Consider the following 22650-nt stretch of genomic DNA (forward strand, 5'->3'; position numbering starts at 1 on the left):
ATGAAAACAAGAAAGGCAGAAAGCATTAAGCTTTCCTCCCTTTCTAACCAAGACCATTTTGGCACAAAGAATCCTTTGTCACTCTTACCGCCTGCTCATTCTTGCTCGAAGAGTTCTAATCAGAGCACTATTAAGATCAAACACTTCTAATTAAAAACAGAAAATGCATCATTGAATTTTCTGCAGACTTTTTTCTTATTCAAATCTGTTTCATCTCTGCTTTTTTCTCACGTTACAGATAAGTGCACTTGAAACTAGGCACTAAATATTAATAACTTGTGCATTTGTTTTATTAACGTCGGCAGCTGAAAAGGCAACAGTGAAAACAACAGGGACAAAGAAGTCAGAATGCCATGAAAGCACTGTTCTGTGTTGATGTTTATTTTTTGTTTTGATTTGTAATGTTAACAAAGCTGTGCACGTTACATATTATCCACATAAATCAAGCACTAATTGAAGAATAATATATGGCAGTGTAGGTTCTTTAGGTTCTAAGTAAGATGTACTGTATTCCCATATACAGTATATAGATACTCCACACCAGTTTTGTCAGAGAAATCCTCTTTACTCCTTAAAAAAGGTGGTGTTAAATACGAGTCAGAACAAATCTGCAGCTTTTAGCTATGCTGTTAAATATGTCTGTACACATACTGTATGTGAAGGACTAAAATTGGATTTTTAATGTTAGAAAATAAATGGACTGTTTGCATTCTCAGTATTAGTCTATGAAATGTAATTAAAGAATCACACATTTTAATTTGATGGGTAGAACATTTTAACATTTGCTTTGTAGCTTTCACAGTATTTTTTCTGCAAAGTTAACAAGTACCATAATATTGCAAAGCAAGATGAAGTGAAAATTATTTCTGACAGATCATCGTTAATATGAAGCTGTCTCAACAGCGTGATGCATCAATATAGTTTTTCCCTTGTCCTTCTAGCTAGAGGCTTTTCACATTTCTGCCTTTGTGATGGATGAGCAGAATCCCAAACCCACCAGAAGTGGGGTAACTGCTGTTTATCATCTTTATTTTCTACTTATTCCAAACATTTCATTAAAATTTCAGGAGGTAAAATTACATTGTGCTTTACATTGTATGAAAGTGTATGCTGTGTGGCAGAAATATGAAAACATTAAAATAAAAAAATAAATTAAACACAAGAAACTGTCAGAAACAAAAAACATCTTTAGCCCTACCTATATGAAGTGCAGAAATAGTTATAGCTACAGTATATAATATTAAGAATGGATTAGCTTCATTGGAATGTAAACTATGTACCCTGCTGATTAGAGTCGGTACTGTGATTGCCTTTGAGCCACACAGTGGGTCATCAGCCCAGAGCTTCTCCTGGTTTCTAAGCATGAAGTGATCACAGTGATTCCTCCCAGCGATGGTGAGTCCCATGTACACAGCTGGGTAGACTGGAGCAATTGGAGTGAAGTACAGTACCTTACTCAAGGTACATCAACAGGGACCTGAATACACAGCCCACCAGGTGTAAATTCAGATGTTTGGCCACTATGCTGCACAGACCCCAGGGTATTCAATAAGAAGGGGATTGACTCCTGTAATATTGTGCTCCCGTGAAGCGTAGGGGCGTGATGATATTGGCAGACTAAACAGGGGGCAGGTACACGTAATAAACTAAAATACTAAAGGGTCGGAGCGCACTTAAGAGGAGGCATGATGATCGTGACACTTACTCTACAGGTAAAAAAATAGGACAATGGAACTGTATTCAGTTTTAATTAACAAAGAAGAGTTTATTAAATTAACTACCAAAAACTTTTTTTTCTTCAGTAATTCTCCTAACAGAAAACTTGACGAATATTTGATAAACTAATTTAATTTACTGAAATGTACTGAAAGACAGCATTTATAAAAAGTTTTTCCTCACTCAGAATCAAAGCCCCATAATCTGTTGTTGTAATCTGCTCATCTGCAGCTCTATTCACTGCTGGCAGCCAAGTAATCTGAAAACATTAGGCAATTGTCTAATGGACAATCCCTGTGGGATTTAGTGACAAAAATGCCATCTTGAACTACAATTGCAAATGGAATACTCTTGCAATATCCTTATCAGAAAAATGATTTTCTTCCTGCTTGTATAACAAATATATGTTTGAAATCTTAAGTATAAAGTTCAGTGTACTATATGTGCCTTTGTCTGTCTTCATGCATTTGAAAATCGCTCAACAGATTTGGCACACAGGTACAGATGGGTAGGAGGTGGGTGTCAGAAGTTACATTTTCCATTACATTCTTGGCTTTTATTTTCAAAGGTGCAGAACATTTTATACTATAAAATAATACAAAGTTATACTCCAAAAGAAAGGTGTTTACAAATCATATTTAGATTTTTTTGTTATGAATATTGACTAATATTTACTGCAGCATATGGACATTATGGTACATGCATTTTTTCATATTAATGGTCATACTGTCCATTGTTATTTTTCAAACAAACTGTACCAAATTTCGTAAATAGATGCAGGACATTTTATTTGTTACTTTCAAGGATTAAGGACTCACAGATTATTCCTTCTTTATTATCAATGCTAAGTAATGACCCCTGAAAATTCAGTTATGCCAACATAACTGACCTGACTGCGAAAGAAAAGAAAACACTTAAATTCCCATTTTAATATTTTCACATGAATGGATTTACCTCTATGCAATAACGTTTTTTTGCCGAAAAAAACCTTTTACTTCCGTTTAAAAATTGGAAAGCAACTGTTGGACTAAGATGTTGAAGCATAATTTCTTGAGTGAATTATGGCACTTTCCAGACATAGTAACAAATATCCTGCTGTCGCTACTGCACTGCCCTCAGTGGGGTACTTCAGTAAAACTGCCAGCCACTCTTTCCCTTCTCAGTGCATTAACCTTTCACTCAAACAATAATGCTAATAACTGTTCTAACAATAACTGGAGCAGAGCAGCTAATCTAAGATGAATGCACAATACAATATAAAAATACATACTTGCATGTAAAGGACTGAAGGGAACAAAAATAATATGTCGAAAAGCAAATCTGTTCCTGGAAGATGCAGCTAATTGTCAGGTGCAAGCTTTATTCAACCACTAATTTAAAATCAAAATCCACTTATGTTATTTTTTTAAATCACATTACAGCATACATTTCTCATTATAAGCTTCAAGACAGATTTTGGTTAATGGCATACCAAGTCTGTCAATGTATTTCAGCAAGCAGAGCATTACTCTTTAGGCTCATTTACAGAACTTCCATGTCATAACTTTGAGTATGGCTCTATGAGCTGGCTTCTGTTTACGTTGCTGCAGCATCTATGTGTCAGTGTTGTACACCTCTATGAATGTTTAACATTATTCATACCTAAATGATTACCTATATTAGCTGCATCTGATACAATAGATGGATATTCATAAAAAATATTTTTAAAGCAATTCAATCAGTAAAATTGCAAGGACAATTTAGGCTGGTGGTGGTCATTAAAAGTCCCGGTGTGTTTCTTGAAAAGAGTAGAAGTGTTTCTCTAATTGGCCCTGACCAATTATTTTTTTACCAATAATGATAGCTGGTGTGGGGTGAGTGTACTGGTGCATCATGCAGGTGGGGCTGCACACTGGTGGTGGTGGAGGGAATCCCTATTACCTGTAAAGTGCTTTAAGTAAAGTATCCAGGAAAGCACAATATAAGTGTAAGGAATAATAATAATCATAATAATAATAATAAAATATGCATTCCATTTTAAACAACCTTAACAATGAAAACATCACTTTTCAATGAATTGGGGGTCAGGGTTTTTTAACATTAATGTAATTCCTGGTAGGTCCTTATACATTCAGATTTTCATTTGAAAAGCACATTTTGTTCACATTGTAGGAGATTTTAATGGCCAACTGCTGCCGTGGTATCAGACCCACTATAACTGTAGAGTCAGAAGGTACTTGGGAATGAGGGGGTGTGAAAAAAGTGCTGCATTGAACACATTTTTACACATTTTCTGACAGCCTGTGGACAGTGGGTTTGTTGGAATTAATTGCTTAAACTAGGAATCTAGTTTTTTTTCTTGTATTTCTCTGTGTGGGATGCTGGTAATGTTCTGAAATTATTTTCATTCTGTTATTGAAGGGGCAAGCTATGAACAATTCCGAATATGACACAGCTTCATGACTCATTGCATAGTTAGTCATTGCAGAAAGCATATAGACAGCTTAATGTTTTTGTGTGGTTTTTCCCTTTAAGGATTCAGTTAAAGGTATTGCTTCTGCTACTCCCCTCTTAATAGAGATGTTCAGTTATTCTGTATGTTTCATGAAAGGAAAAATCAAAACAGATGAAACTGATTAATTTAGGCCTATCAGGATGCTGTAAAAAGGTCTTTATTGGAAAAGGAGAGCACTCCTGCAATTCCTTGATTTTTAGTGTTCTGATGTGGAAAAAAAACTGTTATTTTTTAAAGGTCACCAGTGCTGTGATTTGCGAAAAGTGACTCATATTTCTGTGAGTATTCCATTCCTTGGGCTATCAAGCTCTCTTTATGAGTAAGATAATCATTTTACTTCTTCTCGCAGGTTGGGTTGATATAATCTCTCTCATCCTAGCGTTAATCCCACATCAGCAGGGTCCGCTTGTCGGCACACCCATCTCCATTTGGTGGTTTGAACCAAATCTTTGAGCTGACGTTGCCATTAAATGCAACCAAGAATACTCCAACCGGCGCGTCGCTCCGCCTGCCGTCGGAGGGGGGCGGGGGGGAGGAGAGCAAAGTAATGTAGCCAATTCATAGAGGGGGATTATTAGGAGGCATGGGAAATTTGGCCAGGACGCTGGGGTTACACCCCTACTCTTTTCAGGAAACACCCTGGGATTTTTCAGGACCTCGGTTTTACGTCTCATCCGAAAGACGGCACTTGTTTACAGTATAGTGTCGGTTGGGTTGATATAATAAGCCAAATAAATTATTTGTGATCACTTTTTTAATTTAAATAATTTTAGGGATACTCCCTGGAATAGGCTCTGGCACCCCAGTGACCCTGTATTTTTAAAATGGTAAAACATCTCATTTTAGGGACCATCTAATGTTTTACTTCTGTGTACCTACTGTACTGTGTGTTCGAAAGAGATTTTGCATCAGTACACTATTTTACATAAAGAACAAGATCGTTAATTACTGTCAACATATTTTTGGGGGATTTCTAGCCTTTCCAGACTGATAGTGAGTCTCAGGTGGTAACATGATAATAGTGCTTGATTTATGCAAACTGTTTTTGCAATTTAATTGGTTTTACCTAATCCACTAATTTTTGGTTATGTTCTATTTGTCTGTATTGGTTCAACATATCGGTATCTATAATTCCATTTCCTTACCTCTTTATCCAATACTGTGGGAGAGTCATACCCCATACTGCAAAGCAACAGGCACGAGACAGGATACACCCTGGACAGGACGCCAGTTCATCACAGGGCGCACACAGGCACACACATGCAACACTAACATGTGATATCTCAATGTAACGTTTTGATTTTGTTAAAAAAGGTCCTATGCAGGGAGTAAAACATCAGGTACTGGCTTCACTGCAGAAAGTCTCCAGCTATTTTTGTTTGTAATAGAATTGTCTTGCTTTGTTATGCAGGCAATACAGACAGGTAAACCACTGTAAACCAAACAAAGAAACTGAAAAGAAACTGCTTATTGCAACAGGGTTCTTTAGTTGTAGGTACTGTATTCTAATCTACTTGCTTCTTTTCATCCTGTTCATCCATGCCTTGCAATATACTGCTCCAAAGCTAACTTTCCTATTGTTATTCCTGAAACATTGCTCTCTGACAGCATTCAGTGACCTTCCCCTTAAAAACCTCCATTATTTGATCTGTGCTTCTGCTCATTGGAAATTAAGTTAACTCTCTCTCGAATCCTTAGTCTTAATACATTTTAGCTTCCCAGATATCTAATCAGCAGTGAAGGCCCTACCACACCTTTTGGTGATTTTGTGAAGATTTATTTCCAAATACAGATTACTTTCTGAAAAACTCCAATCTAGAAAAGACTGAAAAACAATGTGAGAAAGTCCTGGCAACATTAAAGATAACCAATTTATTTTTTATAATCATCTTTCCCAATAATGATTGCTTTTTAGCTTTTTACCACTAGCAATAAATACAGCTCATTTACCTACAGTCACCCTGAAAGACATTTCAGATGCACCCCCTGCAGTTTGGTACAATATGCCTGCATCTAATGCTTTTGCAATCATGTGTCAGTGAACATCTGGTGCTTTGAACCTCCCTCTACATAGTAAAAGCATCCTGTATCTTCATAATATTCAGACTTCAATACCTCAATCCCCTGCAAAAAATTCCCTGGGTTGGAAATTAAGGCTATTGTGGCATTACTGGAGACATTTTTTTCTTTTTTATTTACAATAAATTGAAAATTATTTTTGTTATAACCAGTTCTGTTTTTCACACCTTGACTTACAGCCACAAACCCCTCAGCCACATGCAAGGGAGAGTGAGGAGATGTAAGCAGGCTTCTCTGGTCCGCCCACATTTAGCCATACTTTGCATCTCTTAACCCAGCTCTGTATCAAAGGGTCAATGGCAAGTGAAGTGGGGGCAAATACTGTACCCCTCGGGCAGTAACACGTGCCTGTAAGCTCTGGCGACTCCACAGGGGCCACTGTGTTTCTTAGAGCTTTGGTGACACTTAGCCAATTGTGTGCCACAGTTGAGGGAATCCTGATCGCAGTCGTCTAATAACATGACCCAGGCTCGAACCCACGGCCACAGTGCTCAACCTGTGCCCAGGGAAGCAGACTTACTGGTTTAACCACTTAGGAAGATGCAGAATAGGGACAATATCACATTAAAATGAACTCTAAGAGTTGCTTTCAACATAAGGAGCACTGGGAGATGAAAATACTTGTTATGGGAAAATTTAGACATAGCAGTTGTACACTGATATTTTTGCCTAGTAGTGAGAGTGATTGAATGAATCACTCCGAGTTCGACAGTTTGCTCTTCCACACAGGCAATTTATAGTCTGCAAAACTCCAAACACCGGCCTGCAGACAACTCATAAATTCTGTGCTGTTAGGAGAAGCTTGCACGCAGCTGTGAGGCTGACGAATCCCATTAAACCCAGGGCAATCCAAACTGTCAGCTCAGTGGCCTGCGCTGCTTAGTGGTCTCTGAAGGCGGTAATGAAGATCATCAGCTCTGCAGCCAGTGCTCTTTTCAGACTTCTCTTCCATGTTTTCCAGCATGCAATTTTCTCCGTAAATATACCGTAATAGTTTTTGAAAGGATGCTTCTAACCTGTACCAAAACATTTTTTGAAATGCAGTTCAAGTATAATTTCAAAGAAAACATTACATGGGATAGTTAAAATAAACTTTAAATTTAGGCAATGATGTTATGTTCTTTAAACACGCTTCATACGAGGCATTTTGAAATAAGTATGGGTGACATGGCGCGTTTATATGGGATACATCTTAGAAGGTGAACTGTAGCACGTATCCATCATGTTACAGTGACATAGTATGACAGAGATCATCAGAGACATTCAGGTGTTACAATATACAGGACGTACATTATAAGAAAGTCACATTGAAGAGAATCTTCGAATTTTTGTTGACAACAATTCAAGATAAAATGATATTTACCAGTTCAGTCTGAATTGCTCATTCACTCAGGACTCAGGACTTTATTTATGTCATTTGCCTCTCTCAACACATCCATAGAAGGCAACAGTTTTTATTACAAAGCACAGGTCTCTCAGGATTAACAAAATGGCGTCATGTTATAGTTGAAAATAGAATTATCCATAGCATTGTTTCTGTATAAGGAAAGAATGAAGTGAAAGTGTAGAATGTACAATACACAGAATATTCTTTCCTTTAATCTGTAAAGCGACAGGGATTACCATTAGCATTTGTTTCTGCCACCAAGAGAGCTTAGTTGAAATACACAGACCAAAGCAAGCATTATATAGATTCTTCTACAAGCGTGAATTGTGCAATTGTTAAATAAGACCATGACCTAGGATTTATCAGAGAAGCTCAAGGCTGTCATTGCATTGATGTGCTGTACAAACTGAAGCACCTTGTACGCATGTACACGTTATGTTTGCTCATGTGCTCTAACAGGTACCTCTAACAACAATTTGTCATTTGCCATTGGCAGTTGGTGGTGCTCTTACCTCTAGACCAGACTTTCCAATTCAATGCCCCCATTCAGATGGCCTGAGTAAATTCCATTTTGGGTTTGTTCAATCTGGCTTCTCTAAATTTTTCCAGTAATTCATTTCATGAAGCAAATGTATTACGGCCGACAGGTACTGTGTAAGAGCCGGCGTACCAGAGCAGGTGACGTCACCGCCCTTCCCTGTGATAGCAGGACTACAGCTACTGGGCTGTGGAGAGATCTCACGGGGCTAGGTCGCTGCAGAGAGACGCGGAAGTCCCGGGTTCGAGCCCCGGACAGTGTGGGGCCGACCTGATGCGGCAAGGGCGCCCGCCTGAGCCCCCGTTGCGTTACAGTATTAATGTATCATTTTTGCGTGGTATGTATTCAATCCTATGTGTAGAGTGCTTTGAGATTCTTTACGTCGGAAACATATACTGTATACAGTTGCTAGGATTTCTTCTGTGTTTTCTTCTCATTATTGTAAGGAGATGTGACAGGGTGTAGTGGGAGGAGCCGCGGCGAGCACGGGTAAAAAGTCAAAGTCAGGGGGAGGTGACGGAACTGCCGGTGTGCAGTTAGCACCGTAGTACCGTTGCGTTACCTCCAGTCTGGTGAGCAGGGCGCGTAAGGTAAAAAGTGAAAGTGCGTGAGGGGACTGGATACGCCCCCGCGTACTGCCGCAGAGGGCTACAGAAAAGAGATTGCAAACTGCTACATCTTCTAAGGACGTAATACAACCTCTCTTTGTCATGTCAGGCCAGTACCCTCATGAAAATGAGTTCTACTTCTGAGCCTGTTTGTAGCAACATTTCAAATAAACATTATGTTTGTGTTACATGATTAATAAGGCAAAAAAAAACCTTTTGCTTTTCTAAAGTTTTGCGGAATATAATATACAGCAAAATGTAAGTTCTATGGAAATTTACATTTAAAAAAAATTTGGATAGAGGTACTAAATACAGTACATAAGGCTTCCTTTTCCAGAATATAAATTCCAGAGCACCTACAATATCCCTATTTTATGTAGAGAGAAACAGCGCTTTTAATAGCGTTTCTGAGTGAGATTCTGCCACATTCCTCTCTCCGCAAACCTCCATTTGACGAAGTTTGTAATACTGGAGGGACAATGTGTCTGTGCATGATTATATTGTGAATGCATCAAAGTTAGGGTCTCTGTGTCTGAATTTAGGTGTTGACCTGGTTGTGACAAAGGGACCTCTTCCGTTAAAGGAAGTGAAGTGTCAGGAGGAGAACTAAAGCAGAGCTACTGTTGTCAGGTGGGAGACTGCAACATGCGGGGAAAGTGCTGTATTCCTCCGTGCTGCAGGTTTACACTGAAACCATCTGCTAACACCTGTGGTACTTTTTTTCAGTGCCACAGGCACTATGTGAAGCAGTAGCTCCCACTATCTTGGCATAGAGAACATAAATATTTTTGTTTCTCTGTTGTGTATCAGTTGTGGAGAAGAGTAGTGTTTGGGCTTAGGACCATATCATATCTTTCTTTCTACCCACCCACCGATCACAAAATTCAATTCCAGCACTTGACGGGCACTGTCTGTTTTCCTGTAACGCACAGGGTTTGAGATTTGGCAGTGTGGTCAGTGTTGATCTGAACAGCCTTTGCCAGAGTCTTAAAGGTGCCAGCATCAGAAATACCCCTGTTGATGTAAATCTCATCAATGAACTTGTATACGGTATTCTCTGTGTGATACACGATCCCAGTGATTATTGACGTGCATGTACTGTAGGTTTGTTCGCAGTGATGTCAGATGTTTTAATCAACATTTTTGACCCTTTTGTAATCAAGAGACATACAGTAATGGTATTGTGTCAAGTAGAGCATGGCTTTTCATCATTTTTTCTTTGTAGTCACACACACTATATATATAATGTACCTAAAATCTTCAATATGGTAAGAGGTTTGTATATAAACGTAAGAAGGAATTTCAAATAATGTAAAATTGGTATCTGTTTTTAACACCCAGGTTTTGCACAACGTTTATTACAGTATGTAACATACTGGTTGTAAATCTCCTGGTTGTGCACCTTAGTTTGTGACAGAGCTAATTCATTACCTATAGATAACTAATTAATCAAGTGTATTTTTCAGTGGTAATTATGGGTTAAAGTTGTGTATCCTCAATTTTATTTCCTTTATTATGCTTGAGAACAAATAAGCATGTGGATTTGATACATCACATTTTCTAATCACTGTGTCCTCTTGTTTTTCCAGTGGCGAGCATACAGAAGCTTCCAGCAGTGTCAGTTTTGACAGACATTAACTTCCCAATGAAAGGCAGGAAGGGTATGGTTGACTGGGCAAGGAACTCTGAAGACAAGGTTGTTATTCCAAAAGGGATCTTCATTCCACAGTCTGAAGGTAACGTGAAATTACTTTCCTGGACACATTGAAAATACTTCTCATGCAGTGCAGTTATCTCACCCAGTCTTACTGTTTTTTTTCTCTTTGCAGAACTCGATGGATCAACAGTGTTTATTCTTGGAACTGTACTTTACAAAAACCTAGGCCTTATTCTGCCATCCCCAAGGTAAGGCTTTTAAGATACAGCAGAATGTTAAAGTATTCAAATATACTACATCACATATGACAAAGGGTGGCAATACAAAAATCATTACTTCTGACAAAATGCAAAGAGGATTTTTATAGAAGTATGAGTTATCCTAAAATAAAAAAAAAACATTCTAAAGTTTTGTTGAAGCTGCACATTACATTAAAAATATGGCAATTCCTGGTTAGATGAAGAGGCTACACCATCCTGCTGTTTATAGAATGTCATCAGACACAGCGATAGCACTATACTGATGTCAACCTTATAGTGGACACTGGTATATTTTTATATTATATTACTTTATAACATAGTAGTTTTTGGTCTGATTTATGTCTTAAAGCTAAAATGTTGCTCTGAAATTTTAGTAAATGTTGTTAGACTTAAAGGTAATTATTTTTGTTGTTTAGAGTGAATGATTAATGGTTCATGTAATTTGCTCAGAGAAACAGGTTGCTAGATTTTAATTAGGGAAAAAGCACAGAGCATCATTTAAGTTCAGAGCAAAAAAAACCCTGATTTAAAAGAAATTAATTTAAAATCAAATATTGTATGTTTTGCACAATATGCATTAAATGCTTATTTTTATGAGACCTACTGTTCCAGCTTTAACAGAATTATTTTTTTCAGTGATGCTGACAAGTGTTCATATCTGTATATGATATCTAGTTGCTAATTTGTTAAAAACACCTAATCATTGCTAGACTTACTGGCTAGGCATTTGTAGTAGATGCAGAAATATAGAGATAGTGTAACGGCTGTCTTCCTGAAATGGAACATGAAAATTCTCTAGGGAAGCGTGCAATGTTTTGAGGACAAGCCCGCTGTCTGGCCTAATCCTCATGGCTGGACTGTCAATCCAGTCTTCCCGCCCTGTGGCACCAGCTTGTGAAGGTGTTAACTCAGAAAGGGCACCCTGTGCTGTTTCAATATTAACACATTCCTGTAGAAACCCAGAGGGAGCACAATGACATTCTGAAAATAATTCTAACTTCAGGATATTCCAGGAGTGTCAGGAAATACAGTATATGTTTTGTGAAATTAAGAAAATAGTTTCCTTCCTAAAGTGAAATTTAAGAGAATAAAAGGATGTTGAGATTTCAGGATTACAAAGAAGCATTCGGTATATACTGTACAGTAGTAATGGCACCTTGCCTTTCTGTTACTTTGTTAAAGGCTTATCTTGGTCTTATCTATTCAAAACTCTCCTGTCTTATCTTTGTACATCCAAAGCAAAGGAAGGATATGCTTCCAAGGAAGCACAAAGCATGGTAGAAGCAATATTATGACCTGGGTATACTTGGCAGTCTCTGTGGAACCATTTTATTCAGTCTACATTATTCTAGACCATGATTAAGATCACTTAATCTGTCCTTTTAAGGATTTCTTTGTTTCAGGAATGAATTCATTTTGAGCCTTTAACATTATGTTTTTGAAGCCTTTTTTAGTGAATCTATCAATCTTTTCCCAATTCACTTTCCATAAGCTCTGCTTCATTCCTTCAAAGCCCTGTCTAAACTTATAAACCCCGATTTTAGATTCTCACAACAACAAATATCATACTATGGGCACAATTTCCAGTGACTCTAAAAGGTCTGTTCTTTAAACTGAATCCTAGTTTGAAAGGATTAAGTCTGTAAGACTGTTCTTCCAAGCTTTTACAATCTGGATTAATAAGCAGTCATTAAGCATCTCAAACATATAAGTTTCAGTTTCTGTGTATATGTAGAAAGTCAAAATATCCCATTAATATAATAGTAATTTAACTTTTTACCAGTTTCATCAGCCTTCATTAGATGATCTGCATGCACCTAATCATAAAGCTTTAGAATTTTATATTTTTCATTCTTGTTATGAAGGGTTATAAAAATTATAAAGTTAAAAGCAACCTTGCATGTAATAAGTAAGGTTTATTGGTTTAACAATTATACAGTCATTTGGCTTCATCTTTGTCTGGAACAACTGCTGGAAGTGTTATATATTAGAAGCATAATATCTCCTTAAGTACAATTGGTAGAATACGTGGGAATGTATGTACAGCATCTTACATCATTTAGCTTACATGAAAGAAAAAGCATTTTTTATTGCCTTTAAATGCTTTTCAACACCTGTAACAATTCTGCCTCCTCCATGCTAATAATAATTAATACAGAACATTGTGTTTGCTGTGCCTGAGGCACATTGTCTGTGTATCCTTGGTAAACACATGCATGAAATATTCATTTCATACTTCAGCTGTGCCCTTTCATCATCTTAACATTTCTCTTTTTTTGTAAGACTCAGTGCGTCTTTGTGAGAAGCACACCTAGATGTACAGTGTGTGCACTCCTGGTGCAGATTCTTCATTTTCACCACAGCCATTTGGTTACAGTGCAAACCGAACAAAGAGTTTGCAAGATTAATGTTCACGGCATCATAAAAAGACATCACTCAGAGAACTGCACAGAATTGCACTTTATCACCTTTCAATAGATATTGCTTATTAAGCTACATGTATTTGTTAATGAGATCTTATTAAAAGTCAAATCTACACTAGTGTGAAGGGGATATGACGAGAATCAAGGGTGCCAATACAGTATGTCGAAATGCACGTACTAAACATAGTTTTGTTAAAAAGGAACATACAGTATGATGCATTATATTCTTTATTATCATATTGTTTCATTTTCCTTCAGATTCTATTTAAGAATAAGAATCTTTTTTACACTACATATTGTTGTAGTTCATATAGGATGGTGAATCCTATATGTTTTCTCTGACTGTAGTTTAATGATGGTGATTATAAAATATTAAAGGGAATCTAATTATTCTTAGGAAAGGAGCTCTGGGATTTTTCTCTGCCAGTGCCTGTCAGAGCTGAGCTACCTTATACCATCTGCAAACATCCACCTCACCTAAACAACAGCTGTTGGATTTAATTGGTGTAAGATGAGACAGCAGTCCAGAAAATTATCACATCATTAGATTAAATAAGAGGCAGGGTTGTTCTGTGAATTCTGGAGCACAAGCTCCATTAGATGTGTTTGCATCCAGAATTACCATAACACGGTGTGGGGGGTATGTATATACAGTAGATGTGTGCCTGTTACTTTTTTGCAGTCTTATCAAGAAATCAAATCAATGTTATGGAATCCTATCAAAACTGTTAAATTTCGTTAAGCTCATGTGGCTTTCAGATTTTTCACAACAGTGACATGTTCTTTGAAGTCAGTAACTCCATTATCAAACACTATATTGTTATAAAATATGATTAACCCTCAAATATGTTGTATGAAAAACATTAGTAAAAACTGTTATTTGTACAAAATGCAAAAAGTAAATTAATTATACATCTTGGCCAAATCCTATTATCTGAAACTTGATAAGGTGTGACAAACATCATTTAAATCACCGAGTTGATCAAGATTCTCCCCTTTTTAAAAGAGCAGATATTCTGTGTCCTGAAGTAAAATACCAAAGTGGTAAACATTGCAGAAGATTTTATACAGTTTTTAAAACTATCTACATGTAAATAGAAACATTTACATATAAACTAACATAAACATAAAATGTCAAATACTGTATATTCAACAGGATTTACAAAGTTGTACCTTACATCTTATGCATGGTATTTTTTTACTGCTTGCCTCATGATAAACCATCCAAAAATGCAGGCAATTATCTCATGTGTTTCAAAATAGGGCTTTTGGGGAATGTTAGTAAAAGAGCCCAGTGATTTGGTTGACACTCCTGGGCTGTCCTGGCCAGCTCACCACAGGTTTCCACAGGGCAGCAGACAGGCCAGGCACCAGAGGTGGCTTCAGTAACAGGAGAGATATCAGTGACAGGCTGCTCCTGTAGCTCCTGCTGACACACCAGTACAGTGCTGTGGAGTGAACATGTGCAATGAACATTTTCACCAAACAAGCTAGGCTGCCTGTCCAGTAGCAGACATGTGGAGCTGTGTGTTTTGTGATTATTTGTGTAATTGAAGGAGGAGTAATTGTGTTTCCTCATTGCCCTCGCTGCACATAACCTATATCCATAAAGGGTTTATCTTTGTGAGGAAAGCATATAGTCAGACCAACTAGGACACTAGGAAACTTTTGTTTCAATTAATTAATCTATTTTTGGGGAAGTATTTTTCACATGTTGCATACAGTACATTAAAAGTTCAAGTGAACAGGAATTTATTTTAAACTTTTCCTGTTCACAGTCTATACAACTCCCTTCAGCAAGGTTGTTTTAGGTGCCTTTAAAAATATTTATTCTGTAAATATTTGACAAATTTATTTTATGGAGCAAATTGTCTTTTAATGGATAGTCATGGTAATGCATTTTTAACTATGAAAATGCTTCACATAAGAGAAACATGTTTTATTGTTTTTTTTATACAATAATGGTTTTAGAGCCTCCCGGACATTTTTTATTAGCCACAAATAATTTTAAAAGTATAAATCTGAATTTGATTATTATTACCATTACGGGTTTGCAATAAACAAAATGAGTGCTGCAGGGGTTTGGTGCGATATTATAAAGAGAATAAATCTATTGAAATTCTAATTGAATAGAGATTCATACATTGCTCAAAGACATTCCTGAAACTGTTTTCTTTCACTGTAACTCAGACAGCACTAGCAGGGTGTCATTGGTGTGCTTCATAAATACACTGAAACGTGTTTGTGGCTAACATCAACTGTTTCAGACCTGACGTTAGGCCACACACAAACTACACAATCAAAACCCAAGATCTTGTTCAGCCATGATTATGTTTAACCATCTAACTAGACTATTGCATGATGTCTGCTTCATCAAAACAAATTTCTTGCATAGTTTAAACTTCAGCTTTTCAGTATAAGACTCTGGGAGCTTTGTGTTTCGGATTATTTTAATTACACATCTGGTCATTTGTGTAATTGAAAGTAAAGCACATTGCATTGTGTTTAGAAGCTTAAAAGAGTAAGTGTTCCTCCAGGATTTGTATCTGTAATGATTTGTATTTGTTGACTTCATGTAAAAGGTTATCCATCCATCATCTGAAATCCGCTTATTCTTGGGATGGGTCAAAGCAACCCAGATCTATCCAGAAGCAGCGTGTGCGAGGCAGAACTAAGTCCTGGATAGGAGGCCAGTCCATCTCAGGCCACAGACACACACTCAGACAATTTACACACATCAGTGAACATAGCCAGCAAGTCTTTGGGAGGTTGCAGGAAACCGGATCACCTGGAAGAAGTCACATAACATACAAATTCCTGTCACAGAATAAATAAATCTGCCTTTTGGTAGCCCATTACCAAAACTTAATTCAAATTGTAAAGTTCATCACTACAGGGACAGATGGTCTCTGAAATTCTTTTCCTTAAGACTTTAGAATCATATTTATAGGATTGTTCTACAGTTGTGACTACAACAGTTAAAGTTATCTTTTGCCAAACAGCCATTCCTCTTTATGCTAAGGACAGGTGTTTCATATTATGTGTCATTTCACTCTATCTTGGAAACAAGTCTAGTTTAATAACCATGAAAGCATAAAATAAAAAACAGAAGAGCTATGGGTCTAGTCAATGCTATTTTTAGAAGGTTGGTCTTTTCCTGAGTGTTGGGGGAGTTGAACCTTGTGATGAATGACTGAAGTGTACTTAAGTATTGCTCTTGGGTTCTGGGTGCCTGGCAGTGCACTCTGAGGTGAGTCATACGTCAGACAGTTCCCGGACTGCTCCTCTTTTCCAGTCTTGTTTATTTCCTTTGCATGAACCGTGAAACCATGTCCTGCTCAGGTCTGTGCAGTAAACATCAGTCAGGCTGCTCCTGGCTGAAGCTCAAATCTGAAAGTGCTCTCACCTGTGACACATTTAAAACTATGTGATTGAGCCACCTGCTTTCAACGGCTTTCGCACTTTTGAAGGTATTCAGTAGGAACCCCAATAAGTTTGGGAAATGTCATGGTTTTCAATGTCTAAATCAGGAGAAGGTTTGTATCTGGATAAGCATTACATGCTTAAAGCCTTCAAGGTTTCCAGGAGTCCATTCATGCCAAATGTGTATCAGTGATTTTTATTGTTTGAATTAAATGGGTCCTTTTAGTTATCATGGGTAGCATATTTCTTTGCTTTATAATGTATTCACAAATATTTTAGGAGTGTTCCAGCGTTTTTTTTCTTTTTCACAGAAACTACACGGTTGTGAATTCCAAAATCATTGCAGTAACTGTGAGACCTGAGCCCAAGATTGCTGAATCACACCTGGAAATAGAGTTAGCTCATTTGGCTAATGTAAGTATTGTGATTATTATTAATATTTTCAATAGTTATAGTGATAATAATAAGATGCATTGTTATAGCAGACACACACCACCCTTGGAAATGTTTAATTATATTGTGTTCTGTGGGAGTAATGCGTCATATTCAAAGTTATCCAAAGTAATGAAAGGGCTCAGCTTGTGGTACTGTACTGTACATTCCAGCGGCCGGCTGTGGGCTGTGGGGCTATTGCTTGGTTATCGTGAACTACGGGTTCCCTTCGGCTGCTTGTCAGCAAGAGAATGCAGGCACAAGTCTCGCTCTTGCTCAGTCAGGTCCGGGGGCAGGATGAACAATCAATCTGTTGGGTAAAGTTTGAAAACAAAGAGTGTTTAATTTAGGAATAGAAATCTCAATTATGGAATTTTTAGTTTTTATTACTTTTGTAAATAAATGCAACATTTTTTTTCTGATTTGACTGAAAGGATACTGATCTTAAAGTCATATGTGGTCCAGCCTGGCACTTTGTCCAGATTCCTGAAGGATGTAAAGTAGTAGCAAATATGTCCTTCTCAGTACTGTAAAATGTAAGTGGTCTTATAGAGTCATCAATCAATAGTCAATAACCATTTTATTTGGGATCATGTACTTCACAACACTTTTCTGCTGAGCACAAATTATACTGTATACTTAACAGTACTGTTTATCAACAAAAACTGCCAGTGTGTAGAAAATAAACTTCTGGGGTCCTATGTCCAGTGATTGCCCCCTCCAGACATCCCCTTATTTTAACAAATTACTTGCTTACTTAAGTAAACAGCCCCCAAATTTTACATCTAGGTGAGATATAGTATGGTGACCTATAAAATTAACTGGATTGGTTCTCTCCAGGATCAGGGTTGGAGACTCCTGATATAGTGAAATTGATACCATGATGGAGCATATGTTTTAGTGTTCACTTGCTTTCTTTACATTTTATATTATTGTAACATTGTAGAGTCTTTTATCATGGTACTACAATCAATAACTGAAGTTTTAATAACTATATAGGGTATAGCAACATGCAGCTTTATACTGCAGTGTTAACAAAGCCATCAAATCAAATCAAGTGTAATATAATTGGCAAATTATAAAGATTCTTTCTGTTGCAGTCAATGTTTAGAAATCCCAGAGAAACCAACCTCAGCATTTCTTTGGATAACTTTAGCTTGTGATGATAAAGTTTTCTCAACTTTCCCAAGAATGCTCAGCCTCCCCTTGTATTCTGGAGGACAAGTGGCTTTAGGTTTCTTATTCTTCTTTTCTCTCATTATTTTATCATCTCTGCCACAACATAGGCATACCTGACAACAGGAGATGATCGATTAAAACCATATTAATCAATGAACAATGGACTGTAATTGGTTCAATAATTAATATACAGCTGCTAGGGGTTGGGCCTTTCTGTCAAGAGTCTTAAAAGCACAGAAGAGCTTGCACTGATAATTAAAAAGGTAGCTCTTTTATGATCTTGCCCTTTTGTTAATCTCTTAGATAAAAGCCCATCAGTTGGGGACATCTTTCAAGGTTATTTTAAATGCTAAGGATTATTTGGACAGACACTTTAGCTGTATAGACATATGTCTGTAACTTGTTTGTAATTGGAAAAAATATAGTTTTTCTCACAGCTTTAAAAAGCTGCAAAAAACACAGATTAACTTTTATCATGTTTTTTTTCAGGGATCTATGAACCCTTACTGTGCTCTTTGGGATAGCTCCATGATGTAAGTTAGAGATTTTATTTTTGTACACAAGCAGGAATTTTGATACTGCATGTTAAATGAGAAAAAAAATCCTGTTTTTATAAGAAGAACCTTTACATTTATGTCAGTTAAAACATAGGGATAGATTTTAGTTTTTTGGGCATTAATTAAGTTTATCTTAATTTGGAATCTGTGACTGATGAAATGATTGTTAATTGGTTACTGAGCTACTTAGGAGGAAAGCAAGTGCTTCTTAAAATAAGCTTTGGTAATGCTGCAATAGTATATCATCTCAGATTTACTGTTAAGGAATATTATGTTGTTTTTTTTAATTACTGCAAACCACTTAAGGTGATAAAATTAAAGCTTCTTTCAGAATATCATCATAAAATGAATGTTCTTTATTTTCATCCAAAGCTTTGCCATAGGCTATGCTACCACTTCCATGATCATGTCCTCTGGGCCTGCCATTATTTATCTATTCAATTATTTTATGGCAATTATTCTGCTGTGAATAATGCTGTGAAAAGCAGTAGAGCTATGGGTATAGCTACTGTTATTTTTAGAAAGTTAATCTTTATTAAAAAAATAAAAACACAGATAAGAACATTTGAAAGATTGATTTTGAAAATTAACTGGCAGAATAGTTTATTTTGTTAGTAGGGGTTACGTTTTTTCACTTAACAATTCTCACATTTTTGTGTGGTCAACATGTTAATATAATAGTTCCACATTCCAGATACTAAGGTAGGTTCAGACAACTGCATTATATATTTTTTTCTGATTTTGCTTACTGTAAATGATGGTAAAATGGTCCATTTCTGTTTCATCCTATTTAATGAAGTGAAACAGAAAGTGCAGGTTGTGCCTATTTTTGAAATGAGTTCTTTAGACACATTTTTTTAAAGACATAGTGGATCTCATTTCTAGTGCTCTGCTCCCAAGGAGAATATTCTAATGGCCATCAGTGTACTTGTTTTTTTCTTCTTTTTGCAGTTTTGCTTGTCCAGGCTGTGTTTTTCCACTGAAATTATATCCTACAATGAGTACAAATGCTGGTATCTAGTCGAATCTGCCTTAAAACTAAAGTGAAACAATTGAGATCAAGAAGTCAGATCTCATTCTGAGTCATTTCCATCTGGTCAAAATGGGCACTTTCTTAATTTAGGGTTTTGTATTTTTAATAACCTCTTGCAGTCCATTTTTAGCTTCCTCTGAAAGGCGTGCCAGAAGAAGTGAACAAAGCTGACCCTAAGAATGGCAGTATCCTGGAGTTGATCCACTCTGGTTCATCTCAGATTATAAACAGGAGCTCCTGTGTGTAGGTCCAATGTTTCAGTAAGCTGGGCAATGTAAGAATTGCTCATTTAAAAGGTCTTTAAAAGTCTGTTTTAATAGATATATTATGAAAAACACACAAAATGGGTTTAAATAGTATATTATTACTTTTTCTGTTTCTCTTAATTTGATATTGCCTAAAATGACCTTTTTCCCATATGATTCAGGTAAATGTTTATTTATAGACAACAGCCTACAGCTACAGCACTGAAAGTTATCACACTCAGGAGAAAATTATTGTGTTCTTGAGTTGCAGATACTCTCAAGGGCAGAAAAGTTAAAGGTTGCCTTAGAAAAATACAGTTTGTGCAGAATATCCACAAGAAGTATTTCAATTAAAAGCTCCAGGTTCAGGGCACACACTGATCCCTGCAGTATATGCACCCTCAGCATGGCTCTTAGCTGACTATGTCCAGACATCCCCAAGCACTGATTTTGCAGGAGTCGATGTTCACACTGCTGTAGGCATGGTGAGGCTTGATATGTGAAAAACAAGGACTGCTCAATAGGTGCACATTTTGGAGGAGTGCAGGGTGTTCATCTCTTACATGTGTTACATGGGCTATAACAGGTCAGTTAATTAATTTATATTTAGGTATTAGAAATTAGGTGGAATCTTAACAATATTCAACTTTTTAAGATGTTTATTGAAAAAGCAAGCTAAACCCAGAGGTCAATGTCCTCGTTGAGGTGGAAGGAACAACACACTTGGAAAGACTTGTGCTTTAGGACTGGAAGCCAATAGTGACCAGTGAACCCCAGAGTAATGTTCTCTGAAGTCTAATGCTGCCAATTGGGTCTCCTTTGACTAAAATGACCCTCATGCAGTTTCATAACTGCTCACATACTGTATCCAGTACTCTGGGACACATCCTTGGAGCCAGACCTGGTGATGTAATACTGTATAATCTGGCCATTTCTCTGAGTTGAAAGGAGTTGGAGTTGGCAGAGGAAATGGAAAAGTACCTCTAGATCAGTTCTGGTACAAGGGCGTCTCTTTCCTGCTCCAGAGTGTTCCTGTGGAAGCAGCTCTCGGCAGGTGTGAAGCCACTTCAGGACCTGTGCTGTGTAGCTGGGACGTGTCCCAGTGGATGAGGAGGTTGCATTGATCATTTTGGGTCTCAGAGAGTAAAGGTCTTACTGCACATTTGCACCTAACAGCTGTTCAGAATATTTTTTCTTTGTGGAGACGGTTTGTTACGTGTTGACTGGATGCTACCAACCAACCCTGTAATTATACTGGGTAACTTCAATTTTCACAGGGGAATGATTAAGATTCAATGATTGAGGTGTGATTGAGAAGAATATCCTCTCCAGTCTGAACCTTGTTATTACAGGTATTAGTCCTAATAGTTATAGAATGTTTTTGTTATTGTCTTGTTGTTTATAATTGAAGAAAACACTGAGCATGTGTTTACCTGATAAAAGAGCACCTCGGGCCAAAAGTCATTTTATATTTGATAGTTCTACCTTCAAACCTTCATAGACTTCATATTGAAGACACTCAGGCGAAGAAAGTGGCAAAGCTGTCATCACTGCTTGACAGTGAGATGGACACTGGCTGGATAGACATGGGAGGCCTAACCAATCAGTGTGGTTTGCTTGGGAACATTTGTCAGAAGACCCTGGAAGTGTGGAAAAGGAGAACTTTTCATGTGTCCTGGTTGAAGTCTTGGACATTTTTGTCCAATAAGAAAATAAAGGTGATGCACGCTTTAATGTTTTGCTGCTACTGTATGTATGAGGAGGCAGTGATGAGTACATTTAAATCTGAGGTGATGGCTCTCTCTTGGAATAAAGTAGTTTGCTTAACCTAGTTGAGGGAGGAGTAGCTGCCCTTAGTGGAGGTGTTAAAGCACTTTATGGTTTTGTTCATGAGACGTGGCAAGCAACAAGAAAGGCTGGCGCTTTTCAACACTGCTTCAAGACTGTGGACACAAGCAGTGTAATTAAATGTTTCCGCAGCAGGTTTGCTACCGTGAATTGAGACAAACAAATTGAGCTATAGGGCACCTGGTTAGGATGCCGCTTGGAGCTTCCATTGAAGAAAACTTGAGGTCATCCCAGCACATGCTGGAGGAAGTATAACGCTCAGCTGGCCTTGGGAAGCTTAGGGCACCTTTAGAAGTACAGGTGATCCTCCCAACGTAATCCCTCTTAATAGCTCCAGTGCCATTTTTAATTAGTTTTCTCTGATTTATATAAATTCATTGATTATTTTTATTTATTAGACTTAATTTAATATGACTGCTATATAATTCATAATATATTAAGTTTATCAAAGTGAAGCAGTGCTGCTGCTGAAACGTGATATAGGCAAAAGATGTCTCCCAGCACAACAGATGTATACTGATATGCAACTAAAGAAAGCTCATTTAGTCTATTTCGTTTGTATTGAATAAAGCTACATTAGCCTGGGCCACCATGTAGAATCTGAGCTCTTATACTGAATTTCAAGTTAGTGGTTCTACTTGCTTTGGGTTAGAGGCAAAGGACAACGGGAAAATCAGACAGAAACCTGAAAAAAATCAGCTTTAACTATGACTTTTTATTGGATTTATGGTGTACATCTCCTGTTTCATGACTTTGATAGCTTTAATATAA

The 22650-nt window shown here is 37.2% G+C and overlaps 1 protein-coding gene across 1 annotated transcript in view; it reads left to right on the forward strand.

Moving 5' to 3' along the window:
• adgrb3 (adhesion G protein-coupled receptor B3) overlaps positions 1-22650 on the forward strand; it is a 182374-nt gene that overhangs the window by 103629 nt on the left and 56095 nt on the right. Inside the window, exons 13-16 of the mRNA XM_088934242.1 lie at positions 10412-10558; positions 10652-10727; positions 16897-16999; positions 18686-18729. Coding sequence (XP_088790368.1) covers positions 10412-10558; positions 10652-10727; positions 16897-16999; positions 18686-18729 — 370 coding nt within the window. The remainder of the gene's footprint in view (positions 1-10411; positions 10559-10651; positions 10728-16896; positions 17000-18685; positions 18730-22650) is intronic.

This window comes from Atractosteus spatula, chromosome 15, assembly GCF_055471065.1.
Source record: "Atractosteus spatula isolate fAtrSpa1 chromosome 15, fAtrSpa1.hap1, whole genome shotgun sequence".
Lineage (NCBI taxonomy): Eukaryota > Metazoa > Chordata > Actinopteri > Semionotiformes > Lepisosteidae > Atractosteus > Atractosteus spatula.